The 23053-nt window shown below is 48.1% G+C and overlaps 1 protein-coding gene across 1 annotated transcript; it reads left to right on the forward strand.

The window, feature by feature from the left end:
- Positions 1 to 8462: 8462 nt before the first annotated feature.
- HSPB8 (heat shock protein family B (small) member 8) lies at positions 8463 to 21763 on the forward strand. Its single transcript, XM_049865455.1, has 3 exons — positions 8463 to 9350; positions 16054 to 16117; positions 20803 to 21763. The coding sequence occupies exons 1-3, from the start codon at positions 8984 to 8986 to the stop codon at positions 20960 to 20962; spliced, it is 591 nt and encodes a 196-aa protein (XP_049721412.1). The 5' UTR covers positions 8463 to 8983; the 3' UTR covers positions 20963 to 21763.
- Positions 21764 to 23053: the final 1290 nt, after the last annotated feature.

Raw genomic sequence — 23053 nt, forward strand, 5'->3', positions numbered from 1 at the left:
CTAAAATAGCTTTCCAAAGCAGTTGCCTGGTGTCATCGTCACCAACTCGTCAAACCAGTTCTTACTCTAACCTCAGAAGTATCTGGGAGGGGAGCTTTCAGGATGGTGGCCCTTCCAGATCTCCCTCTCCAGAAGATCCCAGAACCACCCTCTGCATCAGAGGCTCATAATGTAATTCTACATAAATATGGCAAACCAAGAAACCCAGGTATGACTTTCCCAGCTAGATGTCTTAGCACAGAAGAAGTTAAAACGATTTATCCCTCAGGATGATATCAGCACTGAGAAAGTTCTTTTGAAGCAAAACCAACCACCACCAAAAGACAAAATTAGGAATATCAATCAGAATAGGCTAGGTTATGCAGCAATGACAAGTAAGTCTGAAATTTCAGTGCCTTAAAAAAACAAAGGTTTACTTCTCATCTGTGCCTACTGTGGACCAGCCAGGGCACACTATACATCCTAATCATGCTCATGACTATGATGTTGATGATTATGGGGCAGAGAGAAAGAGAACTTTCTGGAGGGCCTCCCACAGGAATTTAAATGCTTCCAACTGAGAACGACAGAGATTAGTTCCACTCACAACTCGCTGGCCACAACAAGTAACATGGCTCCTCCCAACCATAATAGGGTCAGAAAGTATAGTGCTACCTACCATATGCCCAAAAAGTGGGGCAGGAGGGAGGAGAACCTGAAATGTTTGGTAAACAATACTAATGACAACCACAAATAATATATTTTCTTGAACACCAACTATGTACCAGGGACTGCTCGAGGTGCCTGTGATACAGCCATGAAGAACCAGACCAAAGCTCATCGGGCTTGCATTCTAACAGAAGAGGCAGATAATGAACAAATTAAGTAGCAGTTATTGACAAACACTATGGCAAAAAAATAAACCAGCTGATGTGAGAGAACATGACTTCTCTACCATGGTTAGAGATGGCTTCTCTGAGTAGATGATATTTAAGCAAAGATGCAAATGGTGAGAGAAGCAGCCTTGTGGCCATCTGGGGGAAGAACATTCCAGGCAGTGGGAAGAGCAGGTGGAAAGGCCCTCAGACTGGAATAAGCTTGGCTCTTGTGTTTGAGGAACAGAAAGGAGGCCACTGTGTCTAAAGCACAGAGTCCCTACGTGGTAAAACTAGTTAACACGCTGGGCTGCCAACCCAGGGCCCCTTGGAAGAAAGACCTGGAGATCTACTTCCAAAACACCAGCTATTGAAAACCCTGTGCAGCAAGGGGTGGACAGTAGCAGGGAATCAGAACAGAACGGTAGACAGGACTCTATTTTCTTCATAAAGCTTTTCAGTATCTGAAAGTATTTTGTTTATTTGATTATTTGTTTATTGATAGATAGGAAAGTAGGAACTTTGGCCCTGTTCACTGTTTCATTTCAAGTCCCTAGGCTAGGGCTTTGCACATAAGACTCAATAATATGTAATGAATGCATAAATGAATAAATGAACAAGGTGGGTCTTCCCACTCCACCACACCTGCTTCTCTTCATATGTTCTCGGACTCACTGAACGGCACCACCATCTACCCGGTTGTTTGGATCTAAAAACCAGTCGACGCATTTGATGCAACCTTCTCTCCTCTCATCCAATCACCCAGTCAGAATGCTTCTGCTTCTTCAGATAACACGATTCCTCTCACCTTTGACTCTTCTCAGCCAAGAACCGAGCCCAGGCTGCTATCTTACCTGGACCACTGCAACAGAGCCCTTGCTGGTTTCCCTGAAGTCCTGTCCCCACAATACACTCTCCACAAGCAGCCAGTGATTATACTAGAACTCATACCTCTTCACATCACTCTCCTCCATACACTTCAGTGGTTTCTCAACATGCTTAGGACATTGCCTAACTCCTTAACAGGGTCTACACAGTTCTATATGATCTTGCGCAAGCCCACCTTCCTCACTGTTCCCCCTCACACTCCATGCTCATGAATATCCAGTGATATAAATACTATTACCACCCCCATTTTACAGATGACAAGAAAGAGGCTCAGAGAGGCTGTTACTTGCCCAGAACAGCCTAACAGGATTAAATCCAGATCTGTTCTGACCTAAGAGCTCAAGTTCTTACCCACCACGTTTTACTGTTTTTCTTAAGCAGTGAATGTCAGTATTGCCACTTCCCAAAAACTCTAATTAGTTGAGATGTTAGTTCCCTGGATGCAAAATAAGCATTTGAGCCATGAAAAGGGGTCTCAGGAGCCTGGATAATGGTTCAGGAATAAGGAGCAGGGCCCTGGAAGCCCTTGGTTGGGGCATCCATCCTTGAAGATGGGCAGAGAGAGGGTGGGACGAACCTCTCGGCTCCACAGCTGACCCCTGACTCCTTTCTCTTGGGGCACGTGCAGCAGAGAGGAAGCCCCACTGAGCCGACAGAGCCCCAGTCCTTACTCCAGCTCTGAGCTGCCTTCACATTAATAACATGTAAGTGTTCCTGCGGTTGATGCAGTGATAGCTTGTCCCAGGCAGCCTCCCCAGGCTCCCACAAGCCAACACATTCCTGGAGTCAGTTGTTCCATTGAAATGGTCTGGAAGGGCTGGGAGAAGGTTCCAGAGAAGGAGGCCCAGTGACAAGGTGGACGAAGAGGTGGGCTGGTGACCGGAAGTTTGGCTGTGGTCCGTAGAGTCAGTCGGGTTTACAGAAACACAGGAAGATCTGGTGATCTGGCTGGGCATACGGCGGGGCCAAGGGCACAGCCTCACTGGGCAGCTAAGAGTACTAGCTTTGGAGCTGACAGTGCCTTAGATGTTTCAACTGTAAAATGGAGTTAACAACAGTACTATATTGCCTTATAGAGTTGGTATGCGGTTAAAAGAGATAAAGCAGATAGAGCATTTAGCAGAGCTTTTTTTTTTTTTTTTTTTTTAACATATAATAGGTATCAAATAATGGTGGATATCACTCTTTGGAAACCCTACGGGGCAGTTCTACTCTGTCCTATAGGGTTGCTATGAGTCAGAATTGAATTGACAGCAATGGTTTGGTCTGGGTTCATTACTTTTATTGTTGTTTACAGAATCGCAGGGTGGTTAAGAGCACAGACTCTAGAGCCAGATGGCCTGGGTTTGAATCCCACTTCTGCCCATTGGTAGCTGTGTTGTCTTGGGCAAGTTATTTAACCTCTCTGTGTCTCTGTGAATAGGATAATATCTTAGAGAAATTTTGGAAGAGGATTAAATAAGTTGACATATGCCAAGAACTTATAATGGTACAAAATGTTAAATAAGTGTTTGGTGCTATTATTCACAGAAGTAGTCAGATGAAAAGGAATCAATGGGACAGCAACAAGTTTGGTTCTTTCTTTTTTTTGGAGAAAATAATAGAAGGAAGTTAGTTCCATAAGCAAACATTATCTCCAGAGGCCTGCGAGGGCTCAGCCTTGTTTAGGGAAGGACCATGTGGATGGTTTATTTTATTTACACCTTTGTTTTTTAGGGGAGCGTGGACCCAGTGTGTGGCAGAGGAAAGAGCACTAGGTCTGAGGGTAAGACAGACCTGGAGTCAGAACCCACAAGCTAGTGGCCTTGGACAAGTTATTTCATGCCTCTGAGTCTCAGTTTCATCATCTGTAAAATGGGGACAATGACTGCACTGAACTTCTGGGGGGTTGTTGTGAACATTAAATGACAGGATGCTTGGAAAGCCTTTAGCTTGGTGCCCAGCCCCTTCTAAGCCCTCTGGAAATTTCAGTTAATATTCAAATGCCATTACCGTGTGTGGAGTCCTTCACTTCTGAGCTGGGCAGTTCAGGCACGGGATTGCTGAGAAGACATCTTCTGCTCAGCCAAGACTTGCCAAGCTCCTCCAATGCACCAGGCACTCTTTTGGGCACTGGGGATGCTGCTGCAGAAGAGATGCCCAAGGGTCTTGCCCTCATGGAGCTCCATGTACTGGAAATTCCATTAGTGTCATCTGTACGGGGTCTGAAAAAAGGAAGGAAGGAAGGAAGGAAAAGACATAAGCGTAATTTGCTGGAGGATGTGCTGTGCTCCTAGAAGTCCCTGGTTAGCACAAATGGCTAAGTGCCTGCCTACTAAATAAAAGGTTGGTGGTTCAAATTTGCCCACAGGCACCTTGGAAGAAAGGCCTGGCAATCTACTTCTGAAAAACCAGCCACTGAAAACCCTATGGAGCACAGTTGTACTCTGAAACACATGGAATTGCCCTGAGTCAGAATCCATTGGATGGTAACTGGTTTGGTTTGGTTTTGGCACTGGGCTCTGGGGGCATCTGAGATGGGTCTTCTTGGACCTGGAGGCTGAGCGAGTGTAGGAGACCACCAGTATCTACCACCACCCAGACACAAGAATTCCAAGTGCCTGGAATGGTAGATGAACATTTGGCCAAGATGGCTTCTAGAAAACTCAGCCTTTGAGAGATTCACAGAGACACTCCCTCCATCCTTACAGACCCTATGCAATGGCAGATGGAAGGGCAGATTAAGGGGTGAGGCTGAGGGTGGGAAATACTCCAGGAGAGGGGGCGAGCTTCAGTTTCTCATGGCAGTGGAAAGAAGCAGCACAGAATCTGACAGCTGACAAACCTGTGTCCTTGCCCTGGGTCTACCTGTGTGACTTCAAGCCACCGCTTCCCGCCTCTGGGCCCCAGCTTCGGGAATGTGGGTGATGTCACCGTCTCCCTGGGTTGTCTGCCTTGAAGATTAATTATGGCACTTCCCGTGTGAAAATTCAAAGGGGATGGATGCCATGACAGTCTTTGTTCTGTGACCTGGGACCTACCATTCATCCCTACGCACATTACTGCTCCCCCCTGCCCCCTGCCATCTTTTCTTCCCTGGGAGAGCAGCTGGAGGCACGCCTTCCCCTCCTGGACTTATCCCAGGCCTGGTCCCTATTTTCACTGGGCCAGTGACAGCCCATGGGATTTATTGAGCACTTTCTGCCTGAGTGAGCTGAGCTCCTCACCAGGTTGCTGGGTCAGCAGGACAAGCAGCTGCCTCCCTCCTCAGCTTCCCAAAACAGAAGGCCAGCCTGACCCAGAAACACAGTGAGAGCCCAGGAGGGAACAAGACACCAGGCAGCATGGCAGATCACAGGACAAGCCTCGGGCCATCAAGTCCCATTCTGGTGATCACCGTGGGCTCCCAAGTCCCAGCTGTGTGGCCTGGGGCAGGTGGCTTTACCTGTCTGAACCATGAGGATTCAATGAAGTCATGAATATAAAGTGCTGAGCACAGGTCCTGGTATACAGTAAGTGCTCAATAAATGTGAGCCATTACTATTACATAAGAGACAGGGTAACAAGAGGTTAAGAGCCAAACTGCCTAGGTTCGAATCCCAGCTCTGCCACTCCACCAGGTGTGTAAACATCGACAGCTCACATGACGTCTCTGTGCCTCAATATTCTCATCCGTAAAATGGGGATGATAATGGTGTCTTCCATCTAAGGTTTTGTGGGGGATCCGATGAGTTACTTACTACACATAAATTTTTTTTTTCTTTTTTTTTTTCAGAGCGGGATGGGAAGGTCCACCCTATCCACTTTTTCCTGGCGATGGGCAACGTGTTGAGGCAGCCCAGCTGCAAACCAGTATCTTTCCTACTTCCCGTCCTCCTGATCTCTGCCTCACCGTGTGTGTAACAGAGCCCCATGGCCCACTGTTGAGGGACTCCATTTACCTGATATCCTAAGATGGTTAAACAAATTTAAAGTGCTCAGACAGTGTCGGGCATACAGCAACTGCCCAGTAAATGCTAATGATGGCTATTTCTATTTTCTAGCTGCACATCCTTCCTCCCCTCCGCGCCTCAATGCCAGCCTCCTTGAAATGAGGAGGTGGATTAGGTCATCTAGTTCCATCCCCACCTCTACCCTGGGTGTCCCCTTTGCCCTGTCTCTGGAATTCTTGCAACACAATGAGATGTCCCAACTCAGGATGCTTGTGGACAGGAACATTTGAACCTTGTTCTAGGCAGAGGGGTCTTTTGGAGGGTGGGGCTGTGGAAGGGAGGCCTGGGGAGGGAGGATGAGGTTCTTTTAGGCAAACACACTCCACAGCTCATAAATAAACATAGCCCATCTACATATGAACACACTCACCACTCCACCCACGAAAATCCACACAGAGACTCACCAAGGGCCATGCCACCCCCACCCAGTCCCACCCACTCAGAAACCTCACCCCCACCCAGGTCCCAGGCAAGGTGAGATTTCTCCAGTGTATTTAGCAGTGATTCTTCCCACCCCTGGCTCCAGGCCTGGAAGGCCCTGCCCCGGCTGTAATTACAGAGAGAGCTGAGGCTCCCGTGCCCAGCCATGACGTCATCCTAAAGCTTCTATCCTGCTGAGCTCACCCTGATCAAGGGGAGGCCCAATCACTTGGATGTGAAGTGGGACCTCAACGCATTCCCTCAGTCTTTGGATAGGGAGGGTGGGAGTAGTCACAGACCTGGGATCCAGAACAACTCATCCCCCTCCAGCCAGGTCCTGCCACCCCACAGCTGCATGCAAGTACCACTTAATCAGGTGCGTAGACATGAGCAAGTCATGTGACCTCTCTGTGCCTTGATATCCTCTTCTGTAAAATGGGGACAATAAGCCCTTTCCTTATAGGGTTGTGGGGAGGATACCCCGAGTTAATATACCTAACGCCTGTTTCCTTGCCTACGGAATGAGATAACGGTAATAGTGATGGAGTCCCTTGGTAGTGCAAATGGTTAACCTAAAGACTGGAGTTTGAGTCCACCCAGAAGCACCTCAAAAGAAAGGCCTGGCAGTCTATTTACAACAAGTCAGCCATGGAAAACCCTACGGAGCACAGTTCTACTGTGACACACACGGGGTCACCATGAGTCAGAACTGACTCAACGGCAACTAGTGGTTGGTAACGTGATAATGTCCGCACCGTGCTCGCTGCAGTGGCAGATGTAGGAAGCGGTTATGATGCTGATCGTGGTTGTTGTCCATATTATTATCTTTAGCATATCATTTATTATCTTTAGCAAACTGCCTCATGTGGGTACTGCTTAACCATCAAAATGACTTCTCAGCCAGTGACTCAATGGATTCCTTAGTACCCTCAGCCCGCCCTCAGCACATGGAGAAGACAGGGCCAAGACCCTGAGGCTCACAGGGGGGAAGGGATGTGCCCAAGGTGCTCCACCCACTGGGGACACAACGAAGGTTGAAACCCATGCCCAAGGGGCCTTTAGGGAGTTGTGCAAACTCATCCTCCAAGCAGGGAACAGCAGGGAAGTCTAGAAAATGGATGCTCTCTGAACTTGGAGTTTCAGACCAGACACCCTGTCTAGGTATAGCACCTTCTGATAACTATCGTTGCTACCAGTCATAGTCATAATAACCCAAAACCCAGTGCCGTCGAGTCGATTCCGACTCATAGCGACCCTATAGGACAGAGGAGAACTGCCCCATAGTTTCCAAGGAGCACCTGGCAGATTCGAATTGCTGACCCTTTGGTTGGCAGCCGTAGCACTTAACCTCTACGCCACCAGGGTTGTTAACACTTTTCATGTCAGTTTCTGCATCAGTAAAATGGAGATAACAACAGTACCCTGGCTCGGTTGTTCCACTCCACGTCTGTTAGTTTGTCACACTGTGGTGGCTTGAGCGTTGCCATGATGCTAGAAGCCATGCCGCTGGGTATTTCAAATACCAGCAGAATCACCCATGGTGGGCAGCTTTCAGCAGAGCTTCCTGACTAACACAGACTACTCCCAAAAACTAGCCAATGAAACCCACGATATTGTCCAATATAGTGTTCAAAGATGAGTTGGTCACCATGAGTTGGAGCTGACTTGCCAGCAACTAACAACTGTGTTGCTGATGAGGGTTACACCAGGTTATGTTTGTAAAGCACTCAGATCAGTACCAAGCATTCAGCAAAAAAAAAAAAAAAAAAAAAGCATTATATAATTGATAACTCAAAATTAAAAATATATATAAAAGCGCTAATCAGTCTGCTAGATGCTTAATGAGCAGGGCCTCATGTATTCCTCGTGACACATCCATGAAGAAAAAAAAAATACTATTATTATACCCATTTTATAGGTGGGAAAACTGAAAGCTGTCAGGGATACCTGGGAATAATATTATTGCCCTTGGAGGACACTGAGGCCCTGAGAGTTTGAACAAGGAGCCTAGGTTATAGGTGGGGATTCCAACCCAGGGCCACCTGCCTTCAAGTCCACTGGACTCCCGTGACTCTCTTCCCCTTCTGCATGTCCCCAGGGAGAGGCAGGGTGCAACATGCTCTGGGGAAGGTATTTCCAGAAGGTGACCTGAGCCCTCGGCCAGGCAGGAGGGTTATTAATAGCCAGGATTTAGGGCCCAGCTTCCAGGGAGGGCGGGCTCCGGGAGAGGGAGTGGGAGTGGGAGGGCGGAGCTGGCAACCCTCGGGAGGGGAGAGTGTCCGGAGGACGCTGGCTAAACTTGGGCGCCAAGGCCCCTCCCAGCTGTTCCCTCAGCGGATTCTCGGGGGCTGGTTCATCACCTCCGAATACTCCTGTGACAGGAGGCACTTGCAAAACCCGCCTCCAGCCCCCAGCAGCAAATAAATAGGAGGCTCCCAACCCAGGAGAAGCGAGGAGAAATTTCTAGGCGCGGCGCCGGGGTTTATTAAGCTCCCGGCTCCACTCTAGACCTCAGCAGCTCTGGCTGCAAGCCTGGGCAGCCTGGAGGACGGCTGGTGGCTTGCTGATTTCTGGTGAGGTCGTGGGCGAGGGGCCCTCTGGGATTCTGCGGGACCGGCAGGGTCATCCCTGATACTGGAGTGTCTTTGGGGGCTCAGACCCCGGCTGGGTGGGTGCTTCAGTACTTGGTAGTGGATGGTTCTGCTTTAGGCGCCCCTGACAGAAGATCAGTATTTTTTGTGGCTGAAGAATACGCGTTGAAGACCAGCCCAGCACATCACCTTGCTGAGTGACCTTGGCAGTGGCCCCCTCTCTCTGAGACTCGGTTTCCCCTCCAAGATCAGAGCCGCCATGGCTGATGGTCAGATGCCCTTCTCCTGCCACTATCCAACCCGTCTCCGCCGAGACCCCTTCCGGGACTCGCCCCTCTCCTCACGCCTGCTGGATGATGGCTTTGGCATGGACCCCTTCCCCGACGACTTGACCACCTCTTGGCCTGACTGGGCCCTGCCCCGGCTCTCCTCGGCCTGGCCAGGGACCCTGAGGTCGGGCATAGTGCCCCGGGGGCCCACCACCACGGCTAGGTTCGGGGTACCTGCGGAGGGCAGGAGCCCCCCACCCTTCCCTGGAGAGCCCTGGAAAGTGTGTGTCAACGTGCACAGCTTCAAGCCAGAGGAGCTGATGGTGAAGACCAAGGATGGATACGTGGAGGTGTCTGGTGAGTCGGACAGGGGGGAAGGGGGCAAGAACTGGGGGGAGGGGGAGGGAGAACAATACGCCTCACCCTGGAATAGCCAAGAGAGCCATTTCCTTAGAGGGGAAGCTGTGACACCATGCCACAGGTGACTTCAGGGCTCAGGAATGCAGCCTGAAAAGTTATCTTATGGAAAAGCTCTCCTTCCCCAGTTTCCAGAAGAAATTCTAACCTGACCCCGCTATGGGGGTCTTCGGGTGTGTGTGTGTCGATCAGAAGCCAGGCAGGAAAATAGAAACCACGTCAGATATTACGACAGAGAGAATGAAACATAAAGAACAGGTTGAACAGCTATAGGAGGACTAAAAAGACAAGGGGAAAGGGGGTTTACTGCACCCCAGCAGCATAGAGCAGGGTCTGGAAGGGTCAGTTTGAAGCTGAGAGATGACAGTGTTAATAACCATCACAGGTTGTAGCGAAGTGCCTCCCCTTGTCACAGATAAGGAAACTGAGGCTTACTAGTAATTATGATGGTAATAATTGGGAACCTTGGCTGAGTGCTCACTATCTGGGAGGCACCATGCTGAGCCTTTACCTGTAGCATCTCGGTTAATGCAACAGTCCTAAGAGGTGAGTCTGCTTGTCTCCTCTTCTTACAGATGAGGAAACTGGCACAGAGAGGTTAAAGTTACTTGCTCAAATCCACCCAGGATTGAAACCTAGGCCGTCCGGGAATTAAGGGCCCAGAAGAGTACTAAGGATTTATGAAACATCCACTAGGTGCCAAGGGCTGGGCTACAATTCTTATATTCCTTATCCCAAGACGTCATCACCCCAGCCCCAAGAGGCAGGGTGTCTAGTCCCATTGTGCAGCTGAGGAAGCCGAGGCCCTGGCGGACTGTCCAAGGTCACGCCATGAGTCAGCAGCAGGATCGAGTCGAGTCTGGGCCTGTCCAGCCCAGGAGAGGGAAAGCTCTGGGGAGAGGAAAGAGGGAATACAGAGACTCCACTTGGGCTCGTGAAAGCAGCCCAAAAAGCTTTCTGTTGCTTCCCTTCCAATTAACTCTCCATTAAAAAGAGTGTGTCCCTGGCAGAAGCCTGCCAGCCAGGCAATCAATAAAAGCCACTGCAAGCACAGGCCAGGCAGGGACAAGCCCCAGCAACGCTCGGGGGAGTTTCAAAGCTGCACAGTCAGACTCATAAACATCAGAGGCCCCGGCAGGCGTGGTGGGCCCAGAGATGCACCCTGAGGGCCGCAGGCTGAAGGGGGGTCAGCCAGGGCTCTCCAAGCTGGGTAGGAGCCAAGGACAAGTTCTGAAACTGGCATTACCACAAGCCAGCACGATGTACAGATGACTTACCTTCTCTAAGCCTCAGTTTCCTTATCTGGAAAATGTGATTCAAAATAGCTATGCCTCACTAGGATTGCTGTGAGGGAAAGTGCATCAAGGGTACACAGCGTGCCTCGCACCCAAGGAGCCTGTATTGTTATTGCCACTGTTGTTGTTATCAAAGTGCCAGATGCGTAGTACAGCCCTGTCGTTGTTGTGTGCCATCGAGTCTATTCCAACTCATAGTGACCCTACAGCACAGAGTAGAACTGCCCCATAGAGTTTCCGAGGAGCACCTGGTGGATTCCAAATGTCAACCTTTTGGTTAGCAGCCGTAGCTCTTAACCACTTTGCCACCAGGGCTCCAGTACAGCCCCAGTACATAATGAATGGTAGATGCTGGGTTGAGACCTGGGTTGAAATCCTGGCACCTCTGTTCATGAGCTGAATGGCTATGGACAAGAAAGTCTTTTTATCTGCTCTGAGCCTCGGTGTTCTCATCTGCAGAATGGCAGACCATAATACTATCCATCCTGTAAGGCTGCAAGGATGACTAAAGACATAATTTATAATACATGCAGAGTGTCTGTAAAATGGAGCTAATAACAGTGCCCTGCCTACACTCTTCCTACCTCCCTGTAATTAGGACCCCAGAGGCTTTCCAGCCCAGGGCCAAGGGTCTCCCATGTCGCATGGCCCCTCCAGGAGACCCTCTGTCCTGCCTGGAGGGCTTTTCCTCCATCCTTCTTTGTAGGTGCTTCTTAACACATGGGGTCTAGTGGCCCCAGGCCAAGATCTCAGCTTTGGGTGAGTCATGGAGCCCCAATTTCTACATCTATAAAATAGGGAGATTAGGGGCTTAAATAAGGCAAACACTGGCAAAACTTTTTTATGTTGTAAAATGCCTCACAGATGTACAATCAGCAACCCCAGCTTGACAGAATCTAAATTCTCCGAGAGTACACCCAGGGACTTTCATAAAAGGAGTTTTAAAAAGTCACATCCAAGGACTTTGAGGGGAAATCTACACTGCATGATGGCAACTCTGTTCTTCAGCAGCACTTTGTGCTGGGCACTGTGCTAAATGCCTACATATATTGGCTCGCTCGTTCTTCACAAGGGCATCTGAGGATGTAGGGGTACGGTTGTCACCCTCATTTCACAGATGCGGAAACTGAGGCCTAGAGGAAGTATCTCACCTGAGATTACCCAATTCTCCAGGGCAGTGTCTGAGATTCAAAGGTAGGCCTGCCTAGACCACTCTGAGTCAGCATGGCTGGACCTGTTCCTAACTGTGTGGGCCTGGGCAAACCCTACCACCTCTTGGGCCTTGGCTTTACCACTGATCTTACAGGGAAGTGGACAAATTGATATTTGTCAAACGATAGAATCCAAGGTGTTAGGAGGCATCTGAGAAATGGGAGGGAGAGGAAGTTTTGTTCCCTCCCTAGGCCTCAGCCTCCTCAGTTGCAGCTGGAGTTTTAGAAGGTACCAGATGAAAGAAATCTGTGAACAGGTCTCCTCACTGCAGGACTTATCAGAGCCTTTAATTGGCTAATGTAGTTGATGAATCCCGGACAGGTGGGTCTATTTTATCTAAGCATATATGAGTGTCTAGTTCCAGGGAAGCGTTTGGAAAATGCCAGGCTAGACAACCTCCACCATGCCTCATCCCCCCTCCCACCCCACCCTGCAGCCACTAGCCAAGAAACGTTCCCTTCATGGGCCACTAGGCCAGTCCTGGCCAGGGAAGGGACTGGAAAGCCCCGAGGCTTATTCCTGTTCCTTCTCCTTAATCCCTGGGCCTCTGCCTCCCCTGGAAACAGCACCTTCTTTCTTTAGCTGGGCCAGTAGCTTTCTCGAAGGGCTGGTGCCTGCTCCTTAGCACGTATGTTTCTCTGAGGCATGCTGAGAAAATGTCGGCTGCAAAGGGCCTCTGGCTTCCCCTGGCCTCCAGATGATTTCTTTTTACAAAGAAATGATAATAATTACTTGTTTCTGTTTATAAAGATATTTTCATAGCAGAAAATGCAGATAGGACACAAAATTAAAAATTACTCATAATCTTTAAACTGCCCCCCAAACAATCTGAGTACACAAATGATACGCAAATAAAGCTTCAAGAGGACCCACCTAGTAACACCCTCTTTCCACAAGATGAATCCCTCCCCAGGACCCTTCTTACGGAACCTCAGAGCTGCCCCTCGTCAGAGATCCTCCCTTCCCTAACCCCAAACATCCCATTTTCAGAACAAGGACAGACATGTTTAGCCTCTGAGGGCTAGTCCTTTTTATCAAATATCAAAATAAACCACATGTGCTCACCTTCAAACAGTATTTTTACAACTTACAGAGTCATTCTGTGACTCCCTTTCATATGACTTAGTGGGTTCCTCATAACAACCCACTAAGGTAGATACTGTCACCCCCATTCTAGAGAAGAATAAACTGAGGCTCAGAGGAGGGTAGATGTCCTAGGAAAAGCGGAGCCCGTCTGCCTGCTTTTGAATCTTTGCTCCGTCCCTTCAAAGCTGTGTGGCCTTGGCAAGTCACTTAACCTCTCTGAACTTCTGTTTCCCGGTCCCCAAAATGGTTAATGACAAAAGTACCTACTTTCTAAGGTGTTGTGAGAATTAAAGGAGTGGATAAAGATAAGGTGCTAGAACAGTGGCTAACACCAACAGCAAGAGTTTGCTATTATTATTCTTATCATCGTCATCACTGTTTTTTACTTCCAGGGCACCGAGTATTTATGAGGATTCCAGGATGCAGAAGGGCTGAGTCAGAGGCACTGGCCTCTCCCCAGGGGAAGCAGGCCTCTGGAGGCCCAGGCTTTGGGGAGGAGACAGGGGAAGGAACAAATGGAGCTCCTCTGGCCACAGGCCTGTGCTAGAGCTGGGCAGCTGGTGGTCATGGACTTGGCAGCACAGAACAAACTCTCATTCACAGGATAGCATGTTCTGGTTAGGCAGATTTTCCAGGCTAAAAACTGAGTTTCTATAAATGTACCCCTTTTCTGCCCTGCTACCAAAAACCAAAAAAACCCCACTGCCGTCGAGTTGATTCCAACTCATAGCAACCCTACAGGACAGAATAGAACTACCCCATGAGTTTCCAGGGAGCGCCTGGTAGGTTCGAACTGTTGACCTTTTGGTTAGCAGACATAGCTGTTAACCACTGTGCCACCAGGGTTAAGGAGAATAAGGTACGGCCTTTCCTGGGGTCACTTCGGCGATACAGATCAAACCTTAGAAATCCTAGACCTTGGAATTTATCCTAAAGAAATCATTGGTCTATTGAGAAGATCTGGCTACAAGAATGTTAAGTGCAGTGAGATTTGTTCCAGTGGTGGAAACCATCTCAATGCTCAAAAGTAGGGAATTTTCTAGAAGAACTATTATGTATTTGATCAATGTGCTGGGCAGCCATTAAGTATCACGTCAACAGTATTTAGTGTAATGTGGGGAAATAATTATAATGTGTTAGCAATTTGAAAACAAAATCTACAGTATGATCCCATTTGATACAACACGGAATATATGTCTATATATACCAAAAAACCAAACCTCTTGATGTCGAGTTGATTCCGACTCATAGGGACCCTACGGGACAGAGTAGAACTGCCCTATAGGGTTTCCAAGGACTGGCTGGTGGGTTAGAGCTACTGATCTTTTGGTTACCAGCTGAGGTCTTAACTACTGTGCCAGCAGGGCTCCATCTGTATATATACATAACTAAGTAACATAGAAAAGTCTGGAAGGACCTATACAAAAACATGATTAGTGGTTTCTTTAGGGTGATAGAATTATGGGTGGTTTTGATTTTTTTTTTCCTTTGGTGTCTACATTTTCTAACAAAACTTGCATTACTTTATAATCAGAAAAAAGTTATTAACAAAGGAATAATAATAAAAAAAAGTTACTGGTAATGTAATCACCTATAAATTGACAGTTTTAAAAAAAAACTAGACCACAAAAAGACACTACTGCCCAGAAAGTTATTTACAGTCTACATTCTGAAGCCCTCAGAGGGGCCTTCCTTGTGTAAATGACAGGTTTGGGCTCTGAAATAAGACCTGACAGATGAGGAGGAAAAAGTGATAGATAGCTCAGGTGTGCCCTGATTCAGTTTGTTTAAAGAGAAATAAGAGATACTCTGTCCATAAAAAAAAAAAAAAAAAAAGTGGGGAGGGGATAAGAGGATCAGAATTTGTCATATAAATTGCAGGATAAAAGCCAGTTTGGGCCCACCCCTTCTTGGAATTCCAACTCTCTCTTCCTAAGGGTAAAAAGCCCTTCTGTTACCGGGTAGGAGCTGGGGCAGGTAGAATTTCACGTCCATAGTGTTTAATGTGACCTTTCCTAAGGAGGGAGCTCCTGGGTAGTACAAATGGCTAATGCCCCTGGCTGCTGCTAACCGAAAATTTGCAGATTCGAGTCCATCTAGAAGCACCTCAGAAAAAAGGCCTAGTGATCTACTACCAAAAATCAGCCACTGGAAACCCTATGGAGCACAGTTCTACTCTGACATGCATGGGGTCACCATGAGTTGGAATCAACTCGACAGCCACAGTACTGGTAAAATAAGCTGGGTTTGCCTCCAGCCCTCAGGATCCAAACCCAAAACCAAACCCACTGCCGTCAAGTCGACTCCAGCTCACAGCAACCCTATAGAACAGAGTAGAACTGCCCCATAGAGTTTCCAAGGAGCACCTGGTGGATTCAAACTGCTGACCTCTTGGTTAGCAGCCGTAGCACTTAACCATTATGCCACCAGGATTTCCGCCCTCAGGATATACAACCCCAAATCTGCCCTACTATCCCTTCTGGTCTGGGATGTTAGCCTTAGGGTTCTGCTGCAGGTTGGGGGACCAAGGAGGCAGATTCGAAACTTGGAAGATACGGTGCAAGATGTGGTCCAGTTTCTGTGATTTCCTATGATTCATGGCCTTGATGGTGTACCGGTTACTTATCAGCTGCTAATTGAAACATGGGCAGTCTGAAACCATCCAGATGCTCCACAGGAAAAAAGACCTGCCAATCTGCTCTTGAAAAGATTACAGCCTAGAAAACCTTATGGAGCAGTCATATAGGGTCACGATAAATCAAAAATCGACTCGACAACACACAACAACGATATGGATAATTGCCTCCAAACCATGCTCAAGGTCTACTTTCCTATCCTTTATCTTAATCCATCTTCACCACCAGCTTGGGAGGTGGGCTTAAGTGGGTCCATTTAACAGATGAGGGATCTAAGGCTTGGGTAACTGGCCTCTCTAGTCCAAGCTACACAGCAAGGCCAGGGCAGAGTCAGGAGTTGGATCTGAGCCTGAGTCCCGAATGATGTTCAAGGGACATGGATACTGACATGTGACTTATTTCTCTCCCTTCCAGGCAAACACGAAGAGAAACAGCAAGAAGGCGGCATCGTCTCCAAGAACTTCACAAAGAAAATCCAGTAAGTAACCTCCAAGTGGAGTCTCTGGGTGGTGCGACTGGTTAAGTGCTCGACTACTAACTGAAAGCTTGGAGTTTGGAACCCATCCAGAGGAGGCACCTTGGAAGAAAGGCCTGGTGACCTGCTTTCCAAAGATCACAGCCTGGGAAACCCTATGGACCAGTTCTACTCTGTACACATGAGGTCACCATGAGTTGAGATCAGCTTGACAGTAATTGGTTTTCTTTTTTTTTAATAATATTTTATTGTGTTTCCAGTGAAGGTTTACATAGCAGTTCAGGCTTCCATTCAACAATTTCAACACAAGTTGTCCAGGGACAGTGGGTATATTCTTCACAATACGTGAACATTCTCAATACTTCCATTCTGGCTGTACCGTTCAACTGGTTTGGTTTTGGTTTTTAACTTTCAAGTGTGGATCTCGGGGCGGGGGTGCAGGAGGTGGGGTGCCTGGGACCCAAGATCTGTGGCCTTTCCCTCTTGGGCATCCCTCCCTTGAGACACGCCCAGAGGCAGAGATTTGACCCTCACAACTAAAGGGGAGAAAGTGTTAAGCAAAAATGCAAGAGGATCCCAGAAGGAGATGGCGGAGTACATAGATGGAGTCATCTCATCTGCTCATTGCCCTGTGAAGTGGGTGTTCACGACCTCATAATACAGGTGAGGAACCTGAGAGTAAGAGGTGAGATGGCTTCTCCATAATCACGTATAGAACCAGGACATTCACCCACCAACATGGTATAAGGCCAAGGGAGGCTCCCCATTCCCACCAAGGAAGAACTCTGATGCCCAAAATGCCCCGATAGAATCACTTTGGAAGACTGCCTGCTCTAACTCTCCTGTAGCCTGGGACACCGAACACCTTTCCTGTAGCATCCGCAAAGATTAAGCTGCAAGGTGTCCTGATCTCAACGCTAGGGGTCTTGAGGCTGAGAGACTGGGACAAAGAAAGGGCAGGCTGTGTTGAGGGGGGTGAGTAAAAAGAGCTAATCGGGTTTAACAGGAAGGGTTAGGCTTGCGAGAATCATGGGCACAGCAGGATGGCCGGGAGAGCCACATGGAACCCCTACCTGGTAATACCTACAGGGAGAACATGGCTGCATTTGTGGGACAGCTGCTAGACACTTCACCAAAAAAAAAAAAGGAAAAACAGGTGCCAATAAGTCGACTGACTCTGGTGACTCCCTGTATGTCAGAGGAGAACTACGCTTCATAGAGTTTTCAGTGGCTGACTTTTCTAAGTAGATTGCCAGGACCTTCTTCTGAGTGCCTCTGGGTGGACTCAAACCACCTATCTTTCAGTTAGCAGCTGAGCGCATTAACTGGTTGCACCATCTAGGAGCTTTGTAGACATGACTTATTGCTACCGAGCACCACTCGACTGCAGGCATGTCTGTTCCAAAGTGTTTCCCAGTCATCACTGCATTTACCTTAGCAGCAAAGCTGTGCAGCGGCGAGAAGAGACACTGCCCTCCTTGGGTCGTGGAGATTATGTTCCCCAGAGGAGAAAGGACCTATCCGAGGTCCTTACAATTAGAATTTAGGGCAGCTCCAAACAGTTCTGCCAACCTCTGAGCTCAGTGCTCGGTCTTTGGGCAAGCAATGCCATTTCCTCACCCATGAAATGGATGCTGACTGAGGCCAGCTTTCCAGAGTTGAAAACAAACAAAACTAGTTGCCGTCAAGTTGATTCCAACTCATAGTGACCCTACGTGCGCAGAGGGGAACAGCTTCGTGAGATTTTCAAGGCTGTCACCTTTCAAAAGCAGATTGCCAGGCCTTTCTTCTGAGGCACCTCTAGGTGGGTTTGAACTGCCAACCTTTCAGTTAGTAGTCAAGTGCTTAACCAGTTGCACCACCTGGGGACTCTGCAGAGTTACTAATTGAAAATTAAATGAGTTAACAGCACAGTGACCAGCACCCAGTAGCCCCTCATAAGTGGCAGTGTGTGGTAGCTGTCACGGTTATTATAATTATTGAATCTTAACTCCACCACCAACCCTGGCAAACATGCCCCAGGCCTGTGTAGCCTGTGATTCTGCAGCCCTGACTCTCCCCCCACGTGCCCATTCCTGACCCTCCCAGGGCCTCTAAGGTTCTTGGAAGCCCGTAGATACTTCCTGATAAGGGAAATGTCAAACCAATTTCCTCCTTGATCACTGGCTTGCCTGTCATTCCATGTTGGCACCTCTCCCTAGCATGGCCAGTCCATCTAATGGTGAAAAGGGAGCAGGAGGGAGCCAATGATTCCAAAAGACTCACACAAGGTATCAGGATGGAGTTACGGGCAGGGCAGAACTGTGAAAGGGACCAAGCTGGACAGAAGTGGGTGATAACCATCTTAAAGAGACAGCCATTTGGGGGGGCCTCTGAGGCCTCTGGGGAAACAAGGGGCTGGGAGTTACCTGACCAGACAGAAATGCCTAACTTTGCAGAAAGGCTATTCAGCCAGTGCCCAGCAGCTGAGCTGGGCTAGTTGTTAAAACAGGGAGCTAGCCATTGACTAGTGTGACCTGGGTGGCACAAACAGTTAAGTGCTGGACTACTAACTGAAAGGTTGGTGGTTCAAAGCCACCAAAAGTGCCTCGGAAGTACGGCCTGGTGATCTGCACCTGAAAGGTCACAGCCTTGAAAACCCAATGGGGCAGTTCTATTCTGCACACATGGGGTCACCATGAGTCAGAACTGACTTGATGACACACAACAAGCCACTGATTGCCCTGACACCCCCAAGTGCCCACTCTAGCCAATTCGCCATCCTGGTCCTGTCCCCAGGACCTTCCAATCCTTGTCATACTCCAACAACTAAAGGTTAACACCTGGTCCAGCTGGGGGTCCCTAGGGCCCTCTTCTAGCACTACAACATGCATCTGTCACTTCTGATTCAGTGCTCGGCTGGGCCAGTTGTTAAGTATTTCTAATCTTACCGCCTAGTGTAGGGAGTCCTGGTTGCACAATAACGTAAGTGGGTAACTTTGTGCAACTTTGTGCAACTGCTCTGAGCTTCTGGTCCTCATTCCCTCATGGATGGGGTTGTGGTGGGGAGTGCAAAGATGTGTGTAAAACTTTGAACACGTGGGACAGAGTCAGTGCTCAGCCACGGAGCTCACACAAGAGCCGCTGGGACAAGGAAAGGCTCTGCCCAAACTCAGACACCAGGGAGTCAGACTGCAGCCTGGGATGGCCCTGGGCAAGTCTCAGGAGGTCTCGTTGCCTCTCTCAGAAAAAACCATGTCATTAGAGGACAGGGAAGCCCCTTAAAACCAAGCTGGGATCCTTGGAGATTTCCACCCAGCCAGGAAACCAGGGAGGCAGGAGCTATATGTCCTATCCATGGCTAGGACAGTCACCCCAACACATCCATCCCCATGTGAAAGGCCCCATTTTGACTAGAGAGAAAGACAGTCTTGGAATTCATCCATCAGGTTGGGGGCAGGGCAAAAATGACTGCAGATAGGCTATTTTCCATGTCCAACTTGGACAAGAGATCAGGAAGTGGGGGGTGCAGGAAGCCATCGGTGGAGAACACATAGAGCCAAAGTAAACTTTCTCCTCCTTGCTCCACATCTTCCCAGACATCTGTTCTGCCATTTATTGACACTTACGGTGTACCAGTAGCCATGCTGAGCTTAATCAGTTTAACGTAATTTAAGCCTTACAAAAATCCCATAGCATAGAGTAAGTATGACAAAACCCATTTTATGGACTCAGGAAACTGAGGCTCAGAGGGGTGACAAAACTCAGCCAGTCACACAGCAGGTAGCAAGCTGATCTGGGATGTGAGCACGGGTCTCCCTACCTTCAAAGTCCATGATCCTCCTGTTTGTTTGGGGGAGACCTACCTACAGTCATTCACATACCATCTTAGTATTTTTGCCTTATGCGCTTACGGTCCTGTATTATTATTTGCTTACTTTTTTTTTCTTTTAGATCACCTCACTTTGATTAAATTCTCAGTACTAAAGTCTTCACTGAAGGAGGCAACCATGAAAATACATCAAATGAAAGTAAAACGTGGTTAAATTCTAACAAAATCATGTTGCCTTCCCAGGGGCTTAAGCCTTAGGTCAGCTCTTATTTTTTGTGAAAAAAGGAAATTAGCAAGTAATAGAGACTAGAAAACAAACCAGTTGCCATCTAGTCAACACTGTCTCATGACATCCCCATGTGTGTCAGAGTAGAACTGGCTGATTGGGGGGGGGGCGGAATAGATTGCCAGGCCTTTCTTCCTGGGTGCCTCTGGATGGACTCAAACCTTCAACCTTCCAGTCAGTCGCAAGAGCATTAACCATTTGCACTGCGCACCCAAGGAATCCCAAAGGGATGTAGTGGTGACCGTTTCTGCCTGCAGCCCATCAGTTGTAGGTGCTAAGATGAGGAGGCCTTGACCTAGGACCTAGACACCTGAACCACAAATCCCTTTTAAGTTAAGAACTGCTGTTCAAGCAACATCTTACCATTTGCAAAGCATTTTCAGACTCTATCTTACGTCTCATTTTACAGATGAGGAGACAAGCTCAGAGCAATTGAGTGGCCTTCCCAAGATCACACACCAGAAGGGGCAGAGCTAGGATTCAAACTCAACATTGTATCCAAAGCCCAAGCTCTTATCAAAAATATTTTCCTTCAAGTGAATAAGTGTTTAACCTATACTAAAAATAAATAAAATCTTGTGCTTTTCCTAGGCTTCCTGCAGAAGTGGATCCCGTGACAGTATTTGCCTCACTGTCCCCAGAGGGCCTGCTGATCATCGAAGCTCCCCAGGTCCCCCCTTATTCACCATTTGGAGAGAGCAGTTTCAACAATGAGCTTCCCCAAGACAGCCAGGAAGTCACCTGTACCTGAGACGCCAGCCTTGGCCCATCCTTGTTCCCTCCCCAACCCCAGGGCTTCCCTGATTCCAGGGTGCATCACCTTAGCTGAATTGATAGACTTAGTGTGATTAACATGTTGGGGAGAGGTGGACGGGATCTGACCACAGATTCCCTGGATAGTGTAGTAACAGGTTTCTCCATAAGATGGCGCAATTGACAAGTCATGCTCAGTTGCGTTAGGCCAAAATGCTAGTTTTTCTGTCTTTACCTTTTCTATTGCCATGAAAATGTTGCACATTCTATAGCTGCAAACAAACATAAAGGGGACTTAACATTTCACATTGTATCTTACCTTATGGCTTAATGCAAGGGTTGCTTTTCTCTGGGGACCGCCCCATCACCTGGATTCCTGTTCTGGACTCCCAGTTTCTATGCCTGCCCTGTGGTTTGGTTGATGGGGCCCATTGGCTCATCCCACTGTGTTCCTGAAGCTCAGGCCTCCAAAGGGTTATTAGACAGGTCTTACATCTCTGCCCAGGCGTTCACAGCACGCTCCCAAACTTGCACTCCCCAAGGACTCTGGAAGCCCCTCCGTTTATTCTCTGGCTCAAGTCCCCACTTTCTTGTGTCCCCTGTGTCTAAGTTGGGATTTTTACAGAGGGGGCTATCTCTAGACAGCCCCACCAGGAACCAAGCAAAGGCCAGACAGCCTGACAGGCAGGCTAGTGGTACTGTGTATATGGGTGGGATGTGTGTGTTACTGATATTTGAGTTGTGCCATTGTTTAGGGGAAAATAACAGTTAATAATAATTATAATAATAAAGGAGTTGACGTTCTTAGTTTTGTGTGCTTCTTTTGAGGAGGAACTAAATCCTATACTTCTTAGATATTGCTGTATCAGTTCGGAATGCTCGTGGCTGCAAGTAGTGATGCCCAACAAATAATGGCCCAAATGACATGGACATCTATTATCTAACTTCACAAGAAGTCTAGAGATGAATGGCTCCAGAGTTGTTTTTTAGCTGTTATGCCACCAAGAACCCAGAATATTTCCGTATTTTTCTTCTTCTATCTCTGCCAAGTCTACCTTCATGGTTACAAGATGGTTATGGCAGCTCTAAGCATCTTGTCCTCATATGACAATTTATAGGAAGAGAAGGCAGGGGCAAAAAAAGCCTTCTCATATGGTTTCCTTTTTTATCAGTGAGCAAAATCTTTTCCAGAAGACTTATTTCATTGGCCAAAACTGGGTCACACGTCTATCCTTAGACCAATCCTTGGCAAAAAGGAAAGAGGTGGCCATGACTGGCTTAGATCAATACTGATTTATTCCCTGGGACCATAAACATCTTTTGGCCTTGCAGTGTTAGCTCCGTTCCCAGTCTTCCTGTTGCCGCCTAGCCCCCTCCCTTCTGTTCCTTCCAGCTCTCCATAACTCTAGGTTTCTTCATTGTGGTCACAACATGGCTGCAGTCACTATGGCCCCACATCCACCCACATTCCAGTCCCAAAATGAAAAAGCAAGTCTTTTCCAGTAATTTCTGTATATTCCTGAGAGTCATTCCTACTGGGCCAGCGTGGGTCACATGATCATCCCAGAAGCAAGTCCAAGAAATCAATGCTTTGATTGGCCAGAGCTGAGTCACATGCTCTATCCCTGGAACCAATCTCATTTAAGCCCCATGACACCCTAGGAAGTAGATATGAATTTTTCAGTGAAGAAAGTGAAGCTAACAGAGAAGGGCAAGTCACATGGTGACAGAGCAGAACTCGAACCTAGGTGCTTGCTTTCAGGAAGAATTGATGAGGAGCTGCTGGGCTACTTCTCAAGGGTACCTCCAAACCTTCACATGACAGAATAATTCAGTGAGTATTTCCTGTCTTAGTCATCTGGTGCTGCTATAACAGAAATACCACAAGTGGATGGCTTTAACAAAGAGAAATTTATTCTCTCACAGTCCAGTAGGCTCAAAGTCCAAATTCAGGGTGCTAGCTCTAGGGGAAGCCCTTCTGTCTCTGCCAGTTCTGGGGAAAAGTCCTTGTAATCAATTTTTCCCTTGTCTAGGAGCTTCTCAGCATAGGAGTGGCAGGTCTAAAGGACACACTCTGCTCTGCTCCTGA

Source organism: Elephas maximus, chromosome 22, assembly GCF_024166365.1.
Source record: "Elephas maximus indicus isolate mEleMax1 chromosome 22, mEleMax1 primary haplotype, whole genome shotgun sequence".
NCBI lineage: Eukaryota > Metazoa > Chordata > Mammalia > Proboscidea > Elephantidae > Elephas > Elephas maximus.

Coding starts and splice junctions, on each gene's coding strand:
- HSPB8 (XM_049865455.1), top strand. CDS start 8,984: ATGGCTGATGGTCAGATGCCCTTCTCCTGCCACTATCCAACCCGTCTC. Junction 9,351..16,053: donor TGGATACGTGGAGGTGTCTG/GTGAGTCGGACA, acceptor TCTCCCTTCCAG/GCAAACACGAAGAGAAACAG. Junction 16,118..20,802: donor AACTTCACAAAGAAAATCCA/GTAAGTAACCTC, acceptor TGCTTTTCCTAG/GCTTCCTGCAGAAGTGGATC.